Consider the following 17,663-nt stretch of genomic DNA (forward strand, 5'->3'; position numbering starts at 1 on the left):
GACAGGTATGACTTAGTCATATTATAGTTAATTCTTTATTAGTAAGAGAAATATTATCAACATGTTACTATTAGATTTAACTAAACATGCTTTCAAATCATAATTCTGAAACATCACTATGGTCTATATTTGCTTGAAAATATCAAATTTAGGATTTGTTATCTTCACTATCATTTCAGTCGCAAGAACTTTATTTTAACACTATCCAATATAATCAAGTTATTGGATTATTGAACAAACTACCAGCTCTATGTTTAGCAGGGGCTTTGGAGACAGACCAGATTATTAAATGTTCAGGCTTATTGTAAATATTTGAAAAAATATATCTTGCATTGCAATGAGTATAGTTTGCCACCAGAGAGAGCTCACACACTGCACTTTATTAAAGACAGCAATTCTCTCCTTTTCCCCTAGATAGAAAATCTCTATCTGAAACACCTGCTACATTGTAGAAAAAACCAAACACAGCTATGTTTATTTACAACATCCACAGTCAACTCCTATATATGAAACTTTCAGGTGTTTGGCACCTGAGAAATCATTTATTCCTGGCACAGAAAGTGTTAGTGGTGACGTTTTAAAGAAAGATTTCCATGAGAGAAAGGCTCAGGTTATATGTGTCCAGTGAACCTTGATGCTGACTAAGAGGAAGACCTCCTCATATCCTAGAAATAAAGGTGTTTTTTCAAAACAATTCAAATGACACTTTCCAGTATCATCATGTTACCAAACTGAGGGACAGTCAAGAACAAGTCATCTGACAGACCAACATGCTAAAGAAATACTCTGTAATAAATGGAACTTGATAAGAATCTTAAGATATTCACAATATCCTTTGATTCCCACTTGAAAGAATTTTTATTTCTTAACCAAGGCCACTTCATTTAATGAAAATTTAGATAACCATAGTAAATACAATTTTCAATTCATCAGTATCTAGTCCCTCCTCCTCCCCACTATTGTGAGAAGTAAACTAAATAAAGAAACACATACACTCAAGTTTATCCTCGGGTCTTCCTCTTTCAAGGAGAGACAGGTAACAGACAATGTCCTTCAGATGAATTACTTCTGGAGAACATGAATTTGCAGGAGAAGTACGGGGTGGGGTGATGGCACCTTTATTCATTCTCAAACCTGGGGAAAAAACATATTTGTCTTTATATTCATAAAAATATCCACACTGCTTTCAAAGAAAAACAACAACTAAGAAAATAGATAATGCAAAGACAATGGAAAGAGCTATATATTTTTAGGTTATATAATAACCAAATTCTCTGGAACTCTAGGATAGCAGAGTCAGACATTTTCTATGATTGTTGTAAATAGTGCAGAGTTCTTCAGGATTCAGGGACACGGGGACTGCTCTGCCTGCCTACAGGAGGGTGTTAGGGTCAAATCCTCTTGTCCAGGGTAAGCTGGTAGGTGTATTTGAATGCATGATTAACTACTTTCCTCTTCCATCTTTCTGTGCTTCAGGAAGTGACAGCTATAAATCAGCGAAGGAGATACAAAAAATTGGCCTTTCACAAAAAACTGAAGAAGAAACTTGAGTCTGTCACAATATGATTTATATGTTGATAATCACGACTCATTCACTCATAAAAACTCATATTTATGTCAAATATTTGCCAGCACCGTGAATAAAACATCCTTTTTCCAACACATCCTTTTTCCTATCAAGAAATCCGCCCATGAGTAAGAAAGGGAGCATAAACAAAAATCTGCTTAAACATGACAGACATTTAATTAGAGAGGTGGGAACATATGACTGTACTTTAGTTTTAATATGGTTCATACTTTATTTCTGAAACCCATTCACTGTGCTTATTCCAAGACGAGGGTAGTGAACTCAATGCCTGTTTGCAACAGCTGATGATTGTAGATTATCTGGCCGGTTATAATTGTACTGAAACTCGTTTACATAAATGGTTAGTTCCACAGAGAAGCCTGTGAAACCAGATCATGTGTATCTGACATGGCCTGAAGGCAAGTCCCAATTGTCTTTTAAGGTTCATTTGGCAAACAAGAGGTGCTTGGGTGAAATGGTTAATGGACTGAATGTACTAGATTCCTAATCAACCAGGAGTTACTAGAATGGAGGGAATAATCCCATCCAAATACAATTCTATGAACCTAACCTAACCACATCTCTTGCTCTTGTCTATTTCCTTTGATGAATAACTTTGATGGAGTACCTGGCCTCTCCTCTAGCCATCTCAAGATAGCCATGCATATAATCTAATGGATTATGAAATCACTTCTATCATTCATTTATTGAGTGTCTAACATGTGGCAGGAATCAAGCCGGAGGCTTTAACATGTATGATTTCACTTAATTCCCACCTTAACTCTGTGAGGTAGATTACAATATTCCCACTTTACGAGCTTAGAGTTCTGCAGCTGGAAAATCCATCCCCTTTAATCTACACTAATGAATTACAGACTACTTTTGCTCAAGGCCAAGAGTAAGAAAAAATAAGAAAAACAATTTACATATTAATCCAGCAGAATCCTTTTATTCCCCCCACCCATTTCTCATTACTAGTAGGTTCCATAATTGCCCCAATTTTTCTTTTCTATGTTAACCTATTGTCTTCTCTTTTATTTCATTCTTAAAATTCTGTCAAAGACCCTCTAAATTGAATTCACCACCCATTAGTGGGTCAGAACTCACATTTTGAATAACACTGCTATAAATCTTTCCTTCATTTTCTTTTAACCAGTCTTATTTCAAATACAATTCTACGCTTCACATTGATTCTACTTCTGTTTATAGCTATTAAAAGAGAGATATAATTATAAATTGATTTTTTCTTAAGAAAAATGTCACTGTATGTCTAATACAAACTAATATAGTTATTTTTAAAAATAAAAGGCAGAGATTGAAGACAATCTTGAATTTTAAAACACCTATATACCTTACTGGTTCTACCTAACCAACGAAATCTTGGCCAACTGTAGGAATAAGCAGTTGTCTTTTATGATAAAAGACATTTTGGCACTAACCTTTGACATAGCCATAACTTCCAGACTTGGAAATCACAGCATTTGAATTATGGTCGGATAAACTATGACCTAACTCATCCTGCATGATGAGCTAAGCCTCTCTTCTCTGCTTTCCCATTATGGTACTGAAATGATTTAATCAGCTTGATTTAACTCTTACACAAAAACTTATAACAAAACAAGAAAGAAGGAAAAGAACATGTTATGACATTAATTTGAAAGATTGCCAACCATATTATACATTTTCAGTGATTTAGAACACCTCCTGATCATTTGTTTGTATAAAACTAAAGTGCTTGGTATTTCATTATCAGCTCTCATAATAGTGAATATAAACAACATGGAGAATGTGAAAACCACATAATTTTCTGTTTGCCTTTCTTTTAAGTAATGTACATATTGAACAGAAACATCCACATATAATTTACATTTAGCCCCACCTTTTTGGAAAAACATATTATTATACTAAGATTATTTTTATTTGACAAAATGAATAAATATTTTCCACTTTCTATTCACGACATGTTGTAAACTAAAAGCTTTGTCACATTCATGTCACAGTTTTATATTTAAAAGAATTTAAAGGTTATTTTTAAAAAAATATATGGGCTTATATAGGAATCACATTGGAGAACTAATCAACTTTTCCTCAAATCCAGACAAAGATTTTTGTTGTTGTTCCTTTGTGAGAGATAAAGTCAAAGAAAAAAAATGTTAAAGACCTTTTTCTCAATTGCTTCATGACAAAAAATTGGGTAGAGCAGGACTTGACAGAATCCTGAGGTGCTGAACTGATGAAAAATGTCCTATGTTTGTTCCTGCTCCTACTCCCGTCCCCAAGATCAGCTCACTTTCTCTCATGTGGTGAAAATGTTTCTTCATATTTTCATTTAATTTTCTGAAAGCAGGCCCTGGGGCCTCAATCCATCTTCATAGAGACTTTTCCAACCCTACTCTACCATTTATATATCCTTGATATATATGTTTTCCCTTCCTTAAATCTGGCTTTAGGTCTTTTCCACAACTTAACTCCTTCATTGCTCTAAAATATTTCTTTTTCTTTCAAGAATACTGGGTAAGGTTGATGCAGAACACACATGAAATGACACAAGTGGCAAACAAGAAGTTGCAAGCCCTGTTTCTTGACTCCTTTTCAAGGAGATGCTAAATGGAACCCTACATTCCTCTTCAGCAGCAAGAGCCTCTGATGAAAAGCCTCAGTATTCTACTTTCCATTAAGGAAGGCCATTTTAATACATCTGATCTTTGGTAAAACTCTTTAGAATTGGAACTGAACACAAAGATAAGCAAAACAGTGGTGTTTCTTTTGCCTGGAGTAGTCAATAGTTAGCTCTAAAGATAATGTGATTAGTTGACACCCAGTTTACAGGTTTGCTCATGTGCCAAAGGTTATGCTTCTTTGAATGCTGCGTCACAAAACTGAAGCAAGTGTATACACACACACACCATTTATGTCCACATACCAATGTGGATGTACCACAGTACATCTATTGCACTGTACAACAAAGCACAAAATAAAGTGAAAAAAATACGCACTGTAACTAGAGTGTATTAGTTCACTTAGGAAAAAAATCATCTTGTACTTTGAGAGCATTTTTCTGTTTGATGATGATTTTAGTGTGTGTCTGTGTGTATGTATATATATCTTCTAATATATAAACATTCTTCAAAGTTTTAACTATAAAAATAGTTCGCATTAGTCGAGTATTGCCTGCTATTATCACATTCTTCAAGAACATGATTTTCATTGTACTTCAAACTAGACACTCCATTTCCTGCAACAAAAACCTAAGAAGTTTTGTTTTACCAGATACTTTTAACTCCAGTTTCAAGGTTCAATTATTAGCAAATAAGTTTTAGGTACATGTTCAATTATTGCCTCTGCTGCATTGTGTTTTATTTTGAAACACATGTAGCTCAGATAATGAAAAGGTATCACTATATCCAGTGTTTCCCCTCATCTATTAAAATGGAATATTCAAAACTAATAACATGAATTACATTTCTAAACTTACAAGGCAAAAAACCACCTGACAATTTGGATTTTCTATTTTTTAATACCGGTTCAATTTTCAGAAATTTATCAGGCTTAGACACAAGCCTTGTCAGAGTATAATCATTGTCAGAGTATTGTCAGAGTACAATCATATTTCCACTATCCTTAGTAATAGTCATGATTAGTAGCATAGATAATAAAAAGTAAGAACAATTGTTTTGTATTGTCAGACATTTCATGATTTTCAGAGTTAACCTTCCAATTATGCTTGTCTTAGGATAGTATTATATATACATATTTTTTATTTTTTATGCTTACACAAACTGGCAGCAAAATGAGATAGACTGGGTTACAAATCAATAAGGAATGTAAAATATGCATCAAGTGAGGACAGGCAGTGGGATATCTTCCCTGACAAGAAACTGGGTCAGCAAAGTATCTGGATTTCATCTGTTTGGACATCGGCAAAAACCCCAAACAAGAAATTATAAGGAGAAGGGCTCAAAGCACAGGTCTTTGGTGATAACGTTCTACAAGCACATTTGTGCTTCTATTCCGTACTGTGCTGTACTGTACTGTGAAGAAGCAGTAATTATAACATCCCTAGCTGTGTGCCAACAACACTTAAACACAATGGTAGGGTCTGATTTGACACTACAATTTTATTTTAGAGACAATAGGGTGAAAAATCAGAGAGTAAAGCAAACCTCTGATGGTCACAGGGCAATCCAGGGAGCCAAGGGCTGGAGACAGGATATCTAATTCCTGACAGTAAGGTCTTTCCAAGTCAGTAAAAACAAGATCTATGTCAGTTCTTTACAGGAGAATATTGTACAATGATAGAAATATTCCGTAGGTGTACTGTTCAATATGGTAGTTTTAACCACACATGGCTGTTATGCATATGAAATATGGCTGTTATGACTGAGGAACTGAATTTTCATTTTATTAACTTGTTAACTAATTTAAATTTTTTTTTTTTAATTTTTTTTTCAACGTTTATTTATTTTTGGGACAGAGAGAGACAGAGCATGAACAGGGGAGGGTCAGAGAGAGAGGGAGACACAGAATCGGAAACAGGCTCCAGGCTCCCAAGCCATCAGCCCAGAGCCCGACGCGGGCCTCGAACTCACGGACCGCGAGATCGTGACCTGGCTGAAGTCGGACGCTTAACCGACTGCGCCACCCAGGCGCCCCTAAATTTAAATGAAATAGGTACATTGGGCTAATGGCTACCATATTCGACAGTACTGGTGACATACTGTCTGCTGAAAGTAAGTGAATAAAACTACCATGTATTAAAAAAAAAAGAGTCATGATAACAATTTTTATTTTTGTTATATTAAAGAGAAATCCCAGTTCCACTTCTGGAACAACAACAACAACAAGAAAAACAAAAAACAAAGAAACAAAACCCACAAAGAGACCCATAAATAAACAACCTTATGGCTGGGGTGACAGTAGCAAAATAAATGAGGCAGAGTGAGAGATACAGGCTTCTGGTTACAGAATCACTAAGTCACAGGAATAAAAGGTACAACATAGGATATACAGTCCATGATAGTGTAATAGCATTATATGGTGACAGATGGTAGTACACTTGTGGGTGAGCACAGAGCACATAATCTATAAGCATGTTGAATCACTTTGCTGTATACCTGAAACTAATGTAATGTTGTATGTCAACTATACTTCAATTAAAAAAAGTACAAGTTATGAAGATGGGGTGTGAGGAGGGGAATTGCAGGACCATGGTCAAAAGGTACAAACTTCCAGTTATAAGATAAATAAGTACCAATGATGTAATATATCTGATGACTATAAGTAACACTATTATATGATATAACTGTATATGCTAGTTGTTAAGAGAGTAGACCCTAAGAGTTCCCCTTATAAAGAAAAAAATTAACAGTAGATTCTAACAGTTCTCATTATAAGAAGAACATTGTTTTTGTTTTTGCTTTTGCCTTTGTTCTTTATTGCGTCTGTACAAGATGATGGATGCTACCTAAACTTATTGTGGCCATCATTTCACAATATATGTAAATCAAACGAGTATGCTGTTCACCTTAAACTTGTACAATGATATGTGTGAATTATATCTTAATAAAACAAACAAAAAATCAAAACAAAAAGAAATCCAAATTAATACTCCATAAAATTTACTGTACTCTTTCAGAATGAACAACATTTTAGGGAAAAAAAAAAGTGAATTTGATTTTTCCCTATGTCTGCAAACTAAAATGCTGGAAAACAACCTATTTAATGAATAATGGTAACAGCTGGCATTCACTGAACACTTATAATATACATAATACATTATGTGTTTGAGTCCCACAGTACCCAGTAAAATACACGAACGTTATTATCTCCATTTCATATTTGGGAGAACAGAGGCAAAGGCAAGTAGTATGGTTCCAATTCAAAAGGCAATCTGAATTGAGATTTTATGCTTTAAGTATAATTCTGTGGGGCTAGAGAGAAAAAATAAATCAGAGATATCTGTCTCCTAACTCTCAATAAATGACCTTTTGTATTAAGAGTCTGGTTTTCAGGACTCTTAAGCGTATATACATTGATTATTTCATAAACCTTTGGAATGAAATTAGAAATCCTAGTCATGGCTGAGAGCTCTAAATGTTACTCTTGCACTCAGATCATTTCTTGGGCCATTCATTATAAAATACAATTGTGAGATGTTCTTATATATATACATATTTTGTATGTATAGAAATAAACATGCATATTTACATATTTACCAAATCTTTACCAGCATTTTCTTATAGGGAAATGGATTCTGGATATCTTTTCTTTTTGTTTATCTGTGTTATCTAATAGGTGTACAACTAGCATGCACTTTATAAATATAAACCAAATAGATATTAAGAACCTTTCATATTAGTCACGTAAAACCAGGTCCTAGGATATAGCATTGACCAGAGAAAATTTGAAAAATCCCATTTTTATAGGGTTTTCATTCTAATGGATCAAAGCCAATGCTCATTTTTACAGCTATTCCTAGGTATTTTAGAGTACATCACAAGTTAAATAAAGTTATGACTCATTTGGGACTCTGAAAAGTACTAAATATCCTATTTGCCTTTATTTGAATAAAAAACTATAAATGATATTCATGAACACACAATGCAACAATCTTAAGATAATATTATCATTTATATATGCAATCATTAACATGTAAGTGCAAATACAAAATCCATTTATATTTGGTGAATAAATCTAATGGTAAAAATGGCAAATTTGAAGACCAACATTTTACTTAGAATATTCAGATAGGAGAATAAAGAAACCTGTATAATCAAACTCAATATATTCAAACCTATTTAGCAATTAAAGGGGAGATTTAGGGGAACTGTTCCTGTACTGACAGTAATTTTATCCTAAATGGTGCCTTGAAGTGTAGATTTTTCTGTGGTTTCAGTTAAGAGTTTTCAGGGTTTCAAGATAAAATATTTATTGGAATAAAATAATTTGTGGATTACTGCCACTAATAATAATTATAAGAGAAATCTGGTACTATAAAAGCATAAAATATGTAATGGTTGAAATAAATAAAAGCTACTTAGCCAATGGATAGGAATTATTTTATCTTTATTTCTAGAGCATTTCTATATAAGTATGTAAGTATATCAACATTAGCGAAGACACAAATATATCTTAAATGTCTACTATGTGACAAGAAGTTCCCTATCTTATAGTCATATAAGCCTTGTACTCTGTTCAGTTTGTGCTCTACAAGACCCTGTCTGCCCTTTTTTGTATTGTGGAAACTGAAATAGTTTATTAGACACAAAAGACCTATAAAGGAAGCTACGGTGAAAATATACATGCACATACACACACACATACATGCACACAAATTTTTAATATCCTCAAGACAGTCCTGATAAGAGTAATAATTTCTTCTCAGCACAATTAATGAAGTGTGTCTTTTGGCAAGAACATCCAGTAAGGTCATTTGGCAAAAGAATATTTTCCCCAAGGTTCAAGTACCTCATTTTCATTGTACATTTTTCTGTTGTTAATTTGATTAACTTCCTTATGAACAAGAATAAATTCTTTCTCCTTTTCTGCCTAAAATTTTTACCTGTGGTCTGACTCTCTGGTTGTACAGAAAACATAAAAAGAATTACATTCCACTAATGATATTGTAGCTTAACAGCATAAATCAATTAACCATTGCCATACTGGATGGGCAAAGAGAGGGGCCAAAGATAAAGTACTATAACTCTTTCATTGGTAGCTATTATTATTCTCAATCTTAAATACCTTCTTGACTTTTTTGTACCTTTAGCCTCATATCCCTTCGTGATAGCTTCCACACTGCTGTCAGTGTGATTATTTTTTTATGAAAATTTTTAATGTTTTATTTATTTTTGAGAGAGAGAGCACAAGCAGAGGTGGCGGGAGGTGGGGTGGGTACAGAGAGAAGGAGACACAGAATCTGAAGCAGGTTCCAGGCTCTGAGCTATCAGCACAGAGCGCAATGCAGGGCTTGCACCCACAACCATGAGATAATGACTTGAGCCAAAGTCACATGCTCAACCAACTAAGCCATGCAATTGCCCCCCAGCAGTGTGATTATTTTCTGACTTAAGACAATATACCAACTCTCCAATTTCTCCATGGGCCCTTGGCTCCCTCCCTGACCTCTTCTCCAGCCACTCTCTTCCAGTCACTTCATCTGTCCCATCCCAACAACTCAAGGCATAGACCCAGATCTCTCAGTAATGAGCAAGCCTACCTTCCTCTTACTCATCAAGCCCACTTACCTCTAACTCCTAAGGCCATAGGACTCTGATCCTACCAGGACCAGTTCCGCAGCCCCACCTCCAGGCTGTGCCCAATACTTCCAAGGTCATGACTACCATCTGCTCTGTGGATGGATCTCCTTGTGCTCCTCATCCCAGTTTTAGTCATTCATGAAAAACTCAGGACTTCCAGTCATCCTCAGTTTCAACTTGTACTTTCTATCTAATCAATGTTTGCTAAAAGAACTCACATTACCTTCTGACATGCTATATATATTTTTATTTATTTGTTAAAATGTTAATGACTATAGGGGAAGGAAAGTAGTTTCATTTTGCTCACTGAAATTTGAATAGTGTGGGGGGCACATTGTAAGTGATTAATAAATATTTGTGAATGATATAAAATATCACTCAGTCATAAAGAATGAAATCTTGCTAATTTCAACAACATATATGGATCTAGAGAGTATAATGCTAAGCAAAACAAGTCAGAGAAAGACAAATACCATATGATTTTAGACTGATGTGAAATGTAAGAAACAAAACAAATCAGCAAAGAAAAAGAGAGAGAGAGAGAAAGAGAGAGAAACCGAGAAACAGACTCTTTACTCTAGAAAACAAACTGATGGTTACCAGAGAGGAAGTGGATGGATGGATGGGTGAAAAAGGTAATGGGGATGAATAAGGGCACTTGTGCTGATGACCACTGAGAAATATATGGAACTGTTGAATCACTATATTGTACACCTGAAACTATTACAGTATTGTAAGTTGACTATACTGTATTTAAAATTTATTTAAAAACTTAAAAATAGGGGTGCCAAGGTGGCTCAGGTGGTTAAGCATCCAACTTCGGTTTAGGTCATGAACTCGCAGTTCATGAGTTCAAGCCCTGCATCAGGTTCTGTACTGAGAGCTCAGAACCTGGAGCCTGCTTTGGATTCTGTGTCTCCCACTCTCTCTGTTCCTCCCCCACTCACTCTCTGTCTCTCTGTCCCTCTCTCAAAATTAAATAAAAATATTTTTTTAAATAAAAGAAAAATTTTAAGATAAATAAATATTTATGAATGGAATAATACTGAATGTCTTATATAGTTCACACACTATCCTTTGACAGGGCATTTTTATTTAATTTTTTAAAGTTTTATTTTTGAGAGAGAGAGAGAGAGAAAGAGAGACAGACGGAGCATGAGTGGGAGAGGGGCAGAGAAAGAGGGAGACACAGAATCCCCGAAGCAGGCTGCAGGTTCTGAGCTGTGGGCACAGAGCATGATGTGGGACTCCAACCCAAGAACCATGCAATCATTACCTGAGCTGAAGTTGGACACTTAAACGACTAAGCCACCCAGGAAGCCCAGGCAATATTTTTTATTTGAGTACATGTTTTCTCTTCTTGAATCTCCCTTCCATCCTCTCCAACTGGTACCTATCACTACCTCTATTTAAATTAGATAATTTTAATTTATGGTGAAAAAGTAAGATGATCTTGATAAATAGATGACAACTTTTATTTTATTATATACTTGATTACCTAATTGTCTGTTTTTCTGCTTGGGTCTGAAGGATCTTCAGCTTTCTGGTGGAATTCCTGGGACATAATATGGTTTAGAAAAGAATGGTGGAATGCATGAATTAATGTAATAAAATGAACAGATAAAGAATTAAATGGCACACCTGGCCAACTCACTACATGGTCTGATATAAAGGGTGCTAGGAAAATCTTCTCTTTCTGTCCTATAAAACTAATAATAACAACAAAAAGCACTTATACTAACCTATAGCTAATAACAGATAGTATTGTGGAGTCAACATTTTAGACATTGTGGAACCAATGGAAATATACAGTATAAGTGTCTGAAGCAGGTAACAAATCAATTACATTCTCTTTTAATACTACATTTTTAGAAAAAGCAGAAGTTACTAATGACTACTGCTAAGTGCTATCCTATACAATAAGAACAGTAATTTAGCGGAGGATAGTTAATTCCCAGTGCTGCTGTGCAGAGTTGGCCTAGGTGCAAGTCGGGGAGAAGCAGGGATGCACCAGCTATCTTACAGGAGGAAGATGGTGTGACTTTACAAGGGTGCCGGGCTTGCCTTCCAGTTGCACAGTCTAAGTATCTCATCTTATTGATCATTGCATTCTTAGCATGGAGCACAGCATGTGCTATTCAATTACAATGAAACATTAGCCGAGGCTTCAAAGAGTTGGGTTTTGCTGTGAGTTAAGGGCAGAGCAAGACTTACGCAGGAAATGAGAGTTCTGAGTAACCACAGCAGACATAAACCAGAGTGAACATCTAGATATGAAAAGGAGCGGGGGTGCACTGGGCAGGACACAGAACTGGGACTATAAGCAGATCCGCAAGCTACATGGCATTGTATTTACTACTAGGAAACTCAGGTTTCATCATCTTCTTAACTGCACTGTCCAGACCCTGAGTTCCATTAAGGGGACCTTGTGGAGGGGGAGGTGTCTCAAAAGATAGGGGAAGACTATGACTAGGACTCCCTGTACAAAAATTTAAAAACTTTCCACACGGTGATCATGAAGGCCTGAAACTTGGAAACCCAAGAGTAAAATAACCAGGCTGCTGTGTGGAGCACATCGTGGAGATGTCAAGTCAGGGTCCAGCTGGGAGCCATGCCAGGGGATAGCCTAAGACACAAACAATGATGGATAAAAACGACAAAGAATGTTTGAAAAGAATAAGTTATCATGAGCAACAGAGAGTATTTTGTGATTAATTAAACATGAGGCCTGAAGCAGTGGAGGGTGTGAGAGACCAATATTTTAGGATTGGAAAACTGATAGATACTTGGGTTCTACTCACCAAGAGAGGAGATAGGAATTGAAACAGGTTTGGGTAGAATATAATTATTTGACTTTCAGACACATTTAGTTCAATTTCTATGGGATATCCAGATGAAGAGTTCCATCTGGAATATAGTTAATATATATTTTCTTAGAGCTGAAGAAACAGTTCTGTGTTGCATGGGGAACAATTGAGGTACTTTAGGTTATTTTGTACGCTGTGAAAAAAATCACCTATTGAGAATGAGGAGAAAGAAATGAATAAGCTAAAGGATGTCTGAAAATTTTAACCTAATTGAGCTAGGAGACAGCATCAAAAATGAATACTTTTTAAGACAGATTTTTTAAAAAGGTGTAAGGGTGTTAAGGCCATGTTAATATTGAATGGTAAGAATTTGTAGGCAACAATCTGCATATTTATAAAATTTCTCTTGGGTTATTCTTATTGTTTGAGTTGTACTGACTGAAATATGAGATAATAATATCGATTCATGGTCGAGGGTATATGAGCCACTTGCAAAAAAACAAAGGTTCCACATGACTTAACAATCCTGTAATGAGAACAGCTCAGGTAATAGACACTAGTGATGCAGGTAAAATCAGAAGTTAGTCTCTTAGGCCAGCAAAGAGGTGAGGAGTTAGGGACGTGACATTTACGGTGAAGCAGAAGAAGTGAGAAATCTGGAAATATATAGTGTTAGGAATATCTTCAAAAATTAAAAGTCTAACCTGGGAACAGGAAAAATAATCAGCTTACATTTTAAGTAGGTGACAAAAGGCACTTATACTGCAACAAAATATACTCCCCCCCCAAAAAAATCATTCACTACACAAAATACCAGATGGATCAGTAGCTACTACAAGTTCAACAAAAAATAACTACACACACACACACACACACACACACACACACCCCTTTATGCCTCTTTATACTTATTTAAACATTTTTATTCTATAAAAACTAAATGTTTTACATTCACCATATCTCCGATACTTGAATATTGTTCATTAATATTTTTCCCAATTTAGTCTTGCTTTTTATTGAGAAACCATTGCTGTTTAGTTTATATACAGAGTCAAGAATAGTGATCATATTCCTGTTGATATTGTAGTAATGCAATATGGTGAACTCTAAGAAGGGATAAACAAAACAGATTATAGCTCTCTAGTATTCAATATTAATTTGTGATTTTTCAGCCACAAATACATCTTGTGTACATAACAGATTATTGCAAAGTAGGGTTCTAAAAATAAACATACATTTATTTTTCACTGTCAGTGGTAAGTTTCAAAGAATATGGCGTTAAAAACAGGGCTATGAAGGACACCATGCACTTATGTTTTAAAATGTGGAGACCAAGTTTTGAAAAGGAATTCCAGTTTTATTTTTTTGCTACATGAGAGTTACACACCCCATCTTGAAATTCCTTTTCAAGTAGATCTGTGCAGATTATGTGGCTGTCCCAAATGAAGTACAAGCTGTTACCCTTTTTTTTTTCCATTTTGGAAACTGATTCGATTTCTACTCCTTGTAAATCTGGCATCTTCTGTGTAATACTACATGCTATTTGAAGAAAAGAGAGCTTGAGATTTTCACTTGTTACAAGCCTGCCTAATTAATTAGAATCTCTCCCCTTCATCCAAGTCTGACACAATTACTCAGATTGAAAAATGTTCCCCTTGCTTCTTTGTCAAAACTCAAGAACAGTATTGCTTCATCTGAAATTAAAAAGACAATTTTTATTTTATTTAGTCTATGGTATGTACAACCTATTTATAGCATGAAATGGAGAACAGAGTTTTAATTTCTCGATCAAAGTAAGCAACTGTCCCATTTTAAAATGTTCAGTCCCAAACACTGGAAAGCGCTGATAGCACACTGTGAGAACACACAAAATAAGACTCAGAGAAAAACAAGCGGGGGGAGTCCTTTCAATTCATGATATAAAGGGAATTATTTAAGTAACTAAAATATTTTAAGGGTAATTAAAGATTATAATAAATGTACTCTTCAACGTTTATTTATTTTGGGGATAGAGAGAGACAGAGCATGAACGGGGGAGGGGCAGAGAGAGAGGGAGACACAGAATCGGAAACAGGCTCCAGGCTCTGAGCCATCAGCCCAGAGCCTGACGCGGGGCTCGAACTCACGGACCGCGAGATCGTGACCTGGCTGAAGTCGGACGCTTAACCGACTGTGCCACCCAGGCGCCCCTAAATGTACTCTTTGGTATACAGTTTGAAGGGATCAAAATATATCATATGGAAGGTGTACAGTTGTTTTTAGAAAAGCCCACACCTAACACATCAGATAAAGACTTAGTATCCAAATCTATAAAGAACTTAACAAACTCAACACCCCAAAAAACAAATAATCCAGTGAAGAAATGGGCAAAAGACGCTTTTCCAAAGAAGACATCCAGATGGCCGACAGACACATGAAAAAATGCTCAACGTCACTCATCATCAGGGAAATACAAATCAAAACCACAAGGAGATACCACCTCACACCTGTCAGAATGGCTGACATTAACAACTCAGGCAACAACAGACGTTGGCGAGGAAGCAGAGAAAGAGGATCTCTTTTGCACTGCTGGTGGCAGTGCAAGCTGGTGCAGCCACTCTGGGAAACAGTATGGAGGTTCCTCAAAAAGTTCAAAATAGAACTACCCTACGACCCAGCAATTGCACTACTAGGTGTTTATCCAAGGGATAAAGGTGTGCTGTTTCAAAGAGGCACATGCACCCCAATGTTTACAGCAGTGTTATTGACAATAGCCAAAGCAAGGAAAGAGCCCAAATGTCCATCGACTGATGAATGGGTAAAGAAGATGTGGCATGCACACACACACACACACACACACACACACACACACACACATATACAACAGAATATTACTCAGCAATCAAAAAGAATGAAATCTTGAGAAGTTTGGGTGGCTCAGTCAGTTAGGCAACCGACTTTGGCTCATGTCATGATCTCACAGTTTGTGGGTTCAAGTCCCGTGTTGGGCTCTGTGCTGATAGCTCAGAGCCTGGAGCCTCCTTCAGATTCCATGTCTCTTTCTCTGCCCTCCCCCAACCCCTGCTTGTGCTCTGTCTCTGTCTCTCAAAAATAAATAAAAGTTAAAAAAAATAAAAAAAGAATGAAATCTTGCCATTTCCATTTAGTGGATGGAACTAGAGTGTATTATGCTAAGGGAAATTAGTCAAGAAAGACAAATATCATATGACTACAATCATATGTGAAATTCAAGATACAAAAGAGATGAACATAACGGAAGGGAAGCAAAAATAATATAAAAACAGGGAGGGGGACAAAACATAAAAGACTCTTAAATACAGAGAACAAACTGAGGGTTGCTGGAGGGGTTGTGGGTGGGGGCATGGGCTAAATGGGCGAGGGGCATTAAGAAGGGCACTTGCTGCGATCAGCACTGGGTGTTTTATGTAGGGGATGAATCACTGGATTCCAGACCTGAAATCATTATTGCACTATATGCTAACTAATTTGGATGTAAATTTAAAAAATAAGAGGGGCGCCTGGGTGGCGCAGTCGGTTAAGCGTCCGACTTCAGCCAGGTCACGATCTCGCGGTCCATGAGTTCGAGCCCCGCATCGGGCTCTGGGCTGATGGCTCAGAGCCTGGAGCCTGTTTCCGATTCTGTGTCTCCCTCTCTCTCTGCCCCTCCCCCGTTCATGCTCTGTCTCTCTCTGTCCCAAAAATAAATAAACGCTGAAAAAAAAAATTTAAAAAAAAAAAATAAATAAAAAATAAAAAATAAGAAAAAAAATCTTGCACCGACATATATATATAATCACTTGAGGAAGAGACATTATGTCATTAACAGAAGGGGAAGGAGCATGGACTCTTCATCACACTGCCTAAGTCTTAGTTATGGCTCAACCACCTATTTCTTAATTACATGTTCCAGGTTTTTGTTTTTTTATATTGGAGTGTCGGTTATTAAACATCTATCCCTTTACTCACATTTTGATATTCTACTTAGTGATGTAAGGGCTTGAAGTCGCTAGACCAGGGGCTCCCTTGGGATCCCTGGGCCCTTTCAGGGAATCTGTAAGGTCAAATGATTATCAGTGATAATTGTGAGATATCACATTTGCCTTTTTCACTATAATTTTCTCATGACTGTACAGTAGATCTTTTATGAGGTTGCGTAACATAGGATACAGCGAAAGAAACACAGAAGCAGATACAAAGCCAGAGGTTAAAGAGATGTGCAACGATATAAAACAATGCCAGTCTTCTCACAATTTTTTTGTTTTGCTTTTGAAAATATTTTTCAGAAAAAAATGTTATTTTTGTTAACATGTAATGGGTTGATTATGGTTACTTTTACAATGTCTCATATTTAATGTGGTTACAATAGATATCACCCAAGCTCTTTGGGGTCCTGAAAGTGTCCTGAGACCAAAGAGTTTGAGAAACTCAGCTGTATACTACGTTTCTCTGTTGTGAGCTGGATTCCTATCAAGTTAACAGGGGGCACTAGAGAGACATGACAAGAAAGAAAGGAGAAGGGGCTGGTTCCTGCTCATCTACCTTCACTTCCTGTTAGATCTCTCAGGTATCTCACCCTCACAGCACATGGTTCTGGGCAGAAGAGGCTCTAGTCACTAGCTTATATCCACATTGAGAAAGACAGAGGGAGCTCTGGCTACACAGTCCTGCACAGACCTTGGAGATGCTCCTCTGATGTCTGACTGCCAAGTTGTAGGTTCCTCTTGAGTTCCTGAGCTATAAAACTCAGAAGGAAGTAGCCCTTTCACAGAAGTCCCAGGGTGCGATCTGCCAGGCAACACCTTCCCCGCAGAACCTTGTGTCCCAGTTCCAAGACGTCCTTTCTCCAAGCTTCTGAGTTTTGATTACTCCAACCAACACACTTCCTGTGGTTCTGCCTCTGCATAACCTCAGTATTTCTCATTGCTTTTTCAACCTTCCAACACTGTTTAACCAATCACCTCTTCTACACTCTCTAGAGTAATAGAGTGAGACTTCTGTTCTCCTGACTGGATGGAGCTGGACACAATTAGC

The 17,663-nt window shown here is 36.5% G+C and overlaps 1 protein-coding gene across 10 annotated transcripts in view; it reads right to left on the reverse strand.

The window, feature by feature from the left end:
- The window catches only part of DGKB (diacylglycerol kinase beta), a 714,685-nt gene that overhangs the window by 532,304 nt on the left and 164,718 nt on the right, over positions 1-17,663 (reverse strand). For all 10 annotated transcript variants that reach the window (XM_045494973.1, XM_045494971.1, XM_045494970.1 and 7 more), the window contains one exon: positions 994-1,134. In XM_045494973.1, coding sequence (XP_045350929.1) covers positions 994-1,134 — 141 coding nt within the window. The remainder of the gene's footprint in view (positions 1-993; positions 1,135-17,663) is intronic.

The sequence above is a fragment of the Leopardus geoffroyi genome, chromosome A2, assembly GCF_018350155.1.
Source record: "Leopardus geoffroyi isolate Oge1 chromosome A2, O.geoffroyi_Oge1_pat1.0, whole genome shotgun sequence".
Taxonomy (NCBI): Eukaryota; Metazoa; Chordata; class Mammalia; order Carnivora; family Felidae; genus Leopardus; species Leopardus geoffroyi.